Source organism: Pundamilia nyererei, unplaced genomic scaffold, assembly GCF_000239375.1.
Source record: "Pundamilia nyererei isolate P.nyererei 1_Seehausen unplaced genomic scaffold, PunNye1.0 scaffold00002, whole genome shotgun sequence".
Classification (NCBI taxonomy): Eukaryota; Metazoa; Chordata; class Actinopteri; order Cichliformes; family Cichlidae; genus Pundamilia; species Pundamilia nyererei.
In genome coordinates, this window is record NW_005187403.1 from 8613115 (window position 1) to 8620419 (window position 7305).

The 7305-nt window shown below is 38.0% G+C and overlaps 1 protein-coding gene across 1 annotated transcript in view; it reads right to left on the minus strand.

The window, feature by feature from the left end:
• Nucleotides 1–7305, minus strand: part of nup214 (nucleoporin 214) — a 39240-nt gene that overhangs the window by 29310 nt on the left and 2625 nt on the right. Inside the window, exons 7-11 of the mRNA XM_013909135.1 lie at nt 6830–6933; nt 4407–4513; nt 4169–4235; nt 3561–3684; nt 267–425 (exon numbers count right to left, since the gene is read on the minus strand). Of these exons, the coding sequence (XP_013764589.1) occupies nt 267–425; nt 3561–3684; nt 4169–4235; nt 4407–4513; nt 6830–6933 (561 nt within the window). The remainder of the gene's footprint in view (nt 1–266; nt 426–3560; nt 3685–4168; nt 4236–4406; nt 4514–6829; nt 6934–7305) is intronic.

A 7305-nucleotide genomic window follows, 5' to 3' on the forward strand; every position in this document is an offset into this window, starting at 1 on the left:
GTGGTTTGTGGAAGTCTCTGTGTTCCCTGACATTTTGAATACAGTGGCCGAGCTGTGCATAGAGACAAATCTATGTGCATTTCAGCCACATACACAGTATGTTATAAGTTACTTTAATTAAAAAAAACAACAGCACAAATAGTCACTTCAAATCCCCAAAGGAGGAGCTGTAACAATTCAAACACTATGCAATCAATACATTATCTTATTAGGACATTGAAGAAATATTTTAGGCAAACATCATTCCAATTCACAGCTTTTCTTACCAGGTTTGGGAAGTCTTTCCCCTTCCAAGGCCAGGTTAGAAGGAGCCACGACTAGCTGCTTAACCCCTGGATTGAGGTTGAGTAGAGCAAATGGACAAAGTAATCCCTCTGTGGAAAGCATTAGCATTGTGGGCGCTGGGGGCAAGGTCTTCTCATCAGCTTTATGGGAGTGGAAAGATTGGATATAAACAAAGTCAGACACTGAGCAGTTCTCCACACAATATATTTAAAAGTTTTAAGAACATTTGAGTACTAAGACAGTAGGTTCGCGCTACAGTTGTCTGACTGAAGTTGGAGCTTTACGCCCTCTAGTGGTTAAAAAAAAAAAGAAAGTATCCAGTCTTCATTTCAAAAAGATACTCCAGTCAGTTACAGAGACAACTGTCCTAATATTCGTAATTCGGTAAAAGAGTAAGATGCCTTTCTCTTCTCGCCAAACCCTGAAACATTTTCTGCTCCTCACACCCACTTTCTTACCCTTTCCAAAGCCTCGCAGTATGCTGTGGGCTGCAGAGAAAATGGCAAATCATGTCTAAACCACCATTCAAATAACGAAACTGACTATTCACGACACAAATTAAAGATGCATTAGTCAGAGTTGATACTAGTCATTTCAGAAATGCCAAAAAAGTACACTGAACACACAGTCCTCTTTGTTTTCTCTATGACCACGTTTTATATCTAAAAATACTGTATTTATCAAGTATAACTGTTCATGAGTGCATGAAAAAGTGTTGCTTTTTCTGACTGTGTCATTAATATCCACCGACTTTGCACCTATTTGACCCATGAGCTACATGCATGATAATCAGTGTCAATGTACACACACTAATACACACCCACACTGACAAATAAAATGCCAAGAAATACACTTGAAGAAGCGGTGCGATTTAAAGTTTTAGACAAAAAGAAAGCATACACCCCCACCCCAAAAAACTGTATCTAATGCTTTTTTGTTATGAAACTAAAGTTTGAAAGCTTTAGAAACGCAAGCAGAGAGAGGGTGAGAGGGAGCGAACAGACGGGAGAGGCACACGGTAAACCTCATCAGCATTCTGCAACAGGATTGTCTGGGCTTTGTTGTTTGTTATGGTCCTCTAGCTTGTGTGAGCCATTTTAATGAGTGCATTTTTCCCTACAGATAACTCCCTCCTACTCTCCCTTTGCTTTTCCAACCTAATGTCTAACTTTAGATCAAGGTTTTGATCAGACTACAATCATGTCATAATGTTGCTCAAATTGCAGGGTTTTTTCCCCGTAATGGGGAGGGAGGGAATCGTAGAGCGAACAGGAAGAGATGTGACTAGACAGCAACAGCAGCTCTACGTGAATGTCTGGCAGACTGGGCCAGTTAAGATAAAACAGTGTACTGAGACGATAGCTTATCACTATTCTTTACACATGCTGCAATACAGCACTGCGGTGAATGCTGTATGCACACAGAAACCTGACGGATTTAAGCTTCACTGGCTCATTAGGGGACTTCTCACCAGAAAACATTTTAAAGTTGAAACAAAGGCAAGGGAATGCGCTACAAGAGATAACACGACTAAATTAAATTAAACTAAACTTAAAAATGACCAAATTAACTTTTGTCTGGTGGCAGAGGAGACGTGCACTGTCGCCTATCTATAGAGCGTGGTAAGAGGGCTGAATGATGTTTTTCACACCCCTGGATTGAAAAAATACAGGCCATTTATTTTACACCGCAGCTGTCTGATTCTTTAACAAGAGACTGTCACTATGCGTCTTGGTGAAGAAGAAAAAAAGAATTAGAAACTATGCACCCACCACAGTCAACCAAATATAATGCGCCTGTCTCTGCTAAAAGAAATTCACTCGAAACTAACACGAGCCTCTGTGTTTTGCTGACTTATGGTGCGATCGAGTCATTAATTCCTCTTCCATCTATTTCCACAGTTTTCTGCTGACACACAAGTTAGAAGGCAGCTCACTACTGATCACCAGATTCACAGCGTAAACACAATAAATCCATGGTGAGCACTAACACTGCACTGCTTCGCCAGTGTTCAAAATGCTGCATTACTTTTCCCACACAATCCACACGTTTTTCCAACAGTGTCGATCCAAATTCTTAGAAGCTTTGACTACCATGATAGAAAATGTCAAAATCGTGATCCATGATTATTCACTAAACTTGAATGTTATCCTTAATGATATTTATAAATCTCACTGTGTTGGGTCTCATTTCTAGCACCAGCACTTTGAAAGGTGTACATCTATGTGGCAAGGTGCCAGATGAGGTCAAGGTTTTGTTTTTTCAAAGTGCCTTTAAGCAGAGACAGCAACATTGTAACGATTTTTTTATTTACTCATTTTTTTAAAACCCTGCTTTAGGGCTGCTCAATTAATCGAATTTTAATCTCGATTACGATCTGGGCTTTCAACGATCATTAAAAATGACTGAGCCGATTATTAGCACCTCCCTCGTGCTTTACTCTCGCGCTGCTCCGTGTGACAAATCGAGCGCACCTCTCTGCGTTTCGAACAGGCATCACAGCAATTAAGAGGACCCGAGGGAAGCTCGGAAAGCTAAGCAGAAGTTATTTGGAGACGGTTGGTTGAAAAGAGAGGTTAAAAAAAAAAAAAAAAAAAACTTCAGTGGTGTGGAAACATTATGGGTTCGCGGAGTCAGACGTGGACCAAGTAGACATAGTGTGTAAACTTTGCTACGGTGTCATAGCTGCACCACAGAGCAACACTGCAAAGTTCACTAAAACATAGATGTTTACATTTTTCATTTATTTTTTATATTGCAAACATTTGCACTGTTATCAGTATTTGCACACTATTTTATATTATTTTTTGACAATCTTTAAAGCCATTATTCAATACATTGTTATTGTCAAATAATCGAGATCTCAATTTCAGTGAAAATAATCGTGATTATCATTTTTGCCATAATCGAGCAGCCCTACCCTGCTTTGTTTTTTGGGATTCCATTGAGTCAGGCATTACAGTTGTTATGTCCGTTAACATTTGCTCAATCAAATGACAGCAGTATTTCTGTCAACAACTGTAGCACAGACAGATCACCTTTATTGTACTGTACGCAGACTGGTCATGCTTATTTGACACAGTCAACAAGTCTGATATATTCTGAAATAACATGAATCATAACCCAAGTCCTTATGAAGGTTATGCCACAAAAAGAGAAACAAACAAACAAAAACAAGGCAAAACAACAACAACAGTAATAATCTTTATATATGAAATTAACTTCTGCTCAGACAAGTGAAGCAACTAAATACATAAAAAGTCATATTCACTTACTTATGTGGATTTCCTGCTGGCTGGTGTAGTCTATAGCTAAGCCAAGGGGCAAAGTGTCTTCATTTGTTTCAGTCACTCGAAGCTCAGCCCTGCTCGAATCTTCTAGTTGCCAAACTTCCCACATCTAAAAGGGGTAAAAATAAGACATGGTCATCACCATTTACAGAGAGTAAGTATTCAAACAAAATCCAAGGAAAATTAACAGATTTGGGCGGGTGGGGGTATTTACAGTTCCTAAAAGCATCAAGTCTAATTCACTAAAACGTTGAAGCACTCAGATAAAATTATTGGTTTACCTAATTGATAAAAATTCAGCAAAAGCACAAGCTTGCTCAACTGTCACCAAAAAAGTCAGGTAAGCATTGGATATTTGACCTGGTGGGAGCTTAGCTAATCTAAATTATTTAGAAGGTAAGTGTTGTGACTGAGTAGAAGCTGCTGTAACACTTATGCAACCCTCCTCGATTTTTTGGAAGCATTTTACTTTAACCGAGTAAAACAAACAGATGTAAAGACAAAGTAGAAAAATGACAATACATTCAAGACCACTTTCATTTATCTCTACATTTAGACAAACCTAAAACCTTTTCACACATTTTAGCGTTTACCTTATCGTCTTGTCTGGCAATGACGCTGACCTCAATGGAAGCTGCTGATGCTGCAAACACAAGGTCCCTGGATGAAAGAAAAAAAATAAAATCAATGAGACAAAGCTTCAATTTACCATGACCTTAACATCAAACAAAGCGCAAAACTTTCAGGGCATAAACAATGAGTTTTAGCTTATAAGTAATCAGGCTTTCAGGTCACTGTTGGAGCAAATCTATCAGTTGGGATCAGTCTTACCAGTCCTCTACGTGACTGAGGAAGTAGTGGTGCTGACGCTCCGTACAGCTTCCAAAAACAAATTCACCAAAGTTCAGAAACTTTGGCTCCACTTTCTCATCCTTCTTCTGTAAAATAAATAAATAAATAAATAAATAAATCTAGAGTAGAGAAGTGGCACACTTCAGTAGCACTGTAATTTATGTCAAAAATGTAAGCTGCAGAAAAAGAACCCCAATATGCATACAGTAATTTATGTGCATTAACCTGTCAGCTAGTGACATCAAACTGTGTCTCAGGGTTGGGGGGGGAGGGGGGGTGCTAAATCTGCTTTCTGTTAAACAAATTTAAGGGGGATGAGTGGGCCTCAAGAGTCTTGGTATACAGACTGTAAAGCTGTCTGACACACATACAAGTTTGAGTTTTATAAATAAAACTGATTGGACATTAACACTGTTAAAATGCCTTAAGCTACCCATGGGAAACAGGTGCAGCAATTTATTGGAACATCTGCAAACAGAAATGGAAATACAGCATATGACAAACTTTGTACAAGTTTAACAGGCTTGAAGGTTTACAGTTTGGTATTACCACCTTAATTCTTCATCACAGCCTGAACTCTCTGATGTAGTCTTTCTTGTAATTTCTTTAACCTCCTAGGACCTGGCGTCCACAATATGGACATCACATTTTGGGTTGTCTAGACCAAAATACTACATTTTGCTCTACAAGGGCCTGATATCCACTTACGAGGACATTATACTGCCACTGTTCTATTGAAATTTTAAACAAATATGCTCATATGTGGATCTCATTTTTCTCAAACAAAAAGTAAAAAAAGAAAAAAGAATCTGGTAATTCTTTGTTTTTACATTCATCAGGTGCCAATCATCCCAAATATCAAAGAGAAATTAAAAATGCATGCCATGGAAAAGTTCGGGTCTTAGGAGGTTAAGTAGTCGCTTAAAGGCCATTTAAAGCTCTTCTTTGGATGTTGGTTGCGTTTTGTTCAATTGTCTGTTAAGATGATCCCACACTGTTAATGGGCACTGAGGAGGTCCATGACTGATACAGTGTTGCCTTTTTCAATTTACACAAACAAACATTCCTCTGAAAATGGTCAGATACAAGGACTGGACAGGAAAAAAAAAATAGTGGAAAAGCAGCCAATGTCCAAAGAAAAACCTTGAAATACCTTCAGAGAGCCTGCATAACGCTTTCTCTGTCATTAAAAAAAAAAAAGAAAACTACAAGTGTAGCTGACTGGGAACAAAATATGAAGAAATGACTGGTGACTCAAGACTTTTACACAGTAGTGTAAATATGAAAAGAAAGCACAAAAGCCCAATTATGGTCAAAGCACTGGTCACTGCATGCACAGCTGTGATGTCATCAGAGCACCAAAACTACATGCACTGAAACCCAAGGGAAGCCTAAGAAATAAATAAATAAATATATCACAGATTCATAGGAATAAGCAAGTTTTTTGTTTTAAATCTTTGTTTCTACCATCTGGAAATCTATGTTCCTTCACAGATGTGTCATAGAAATGTCTCCACTGACTGACCCACTTGCACTGACATGCCTCCAGACTGGTTGTGCCAGGCATACAGGAATACTGTATGCAAAAATGCTGTGAAGTTTCTTTTGGTACTTATGGCTGCCAATGGCAACCATTGAAAACATTCGACACTGTTATTCTTTGCTTTTTTTCTGTGGTCATTTTCTCTGCACTGAAACATTTCTGTATTAATCCCTGTTTAATTATTAAAACCTGTATAAAACTCTGGAGGCATAAAACACTAATGATGAACAATTAGATGTTCTGATGATCAGTTTGCTGGATCATTCTTGCTCTCTTTCACTTCATGTGGGGATGATGTGAATATTTCTGAATAAAGATGACTGTGATCAAATGACTTGTAGATTTTCAGACTTAAAAGCAGCTGTAATGAATTCCTAACCATAATCTAAATGTATTTACGCCAAGCATAAATACACAAATATATTTGTAAGCAATGTTTAAAAACTGCTGTGCATTTATATTTTAAGTATAAATTGAACTGTTACAGTTTGAACCTGGATCATCTTTTTCACACACTTCACAGATCAATAACTAATCTGCTAGATACATGTGTTTAACTCTGTTACTTGCATTGTTATCACTGTCAAGTTACTGATAAATAAATAAATTTTAAAATTTACGTGATAAAACTTAGAAACGCAAGCAAGGAAAATTCAAGTTTGGTAAAAGATGAAAATGTGGATAATAAATTTAACTCTCCAAAACTGAGCTGCAGTGATGATTTTTTCCCCCCCGATACCCATGAATGGTCTTAACTGAGCCTCATACTCTGATCAGCAGTTCGACCGTAGAACCAGTCTGTTAAACCTGATAAACTCAGATAAAAATCTATCTAAAAAACGATGCCAGGCATACTTACAGGGAGTGAGATCAACACTAGCTCAGGGGGGGTCTCAAGTGAGCCATCTCCAGCAGCATATGCTACTGCAAACACATAGGTTTTCAGCCACAGCACATCCACAGCTGTGAGAGACAAATAGGAAAGAGAGACAAGACATTGGAACATCAACAAAACAGCAAGACTCAGCTCCTCCTTTTCCTATACAACTTGAAATATTTTATGGAATCACTGCAATCTATTACTAATCTATCACCACCAAGATAAAAACCTTAGTGTATGGACCATTTTCATAGTTTAATTTTATATACATAGGTAGGGCTGCACGATTAATCGTTAGAAAATCGCGATCTCGATTCATACGATCTCATTTCCAAATGACAACGATTTAAAAAAAAAAAAAAAAAAAAAAGACGACGATTGTACCGCATTTTGATCCGGGACGTAATCTGCATGAAAACAAGCGCTCACTCTTCCTGCTCAACAAATGACAAGGG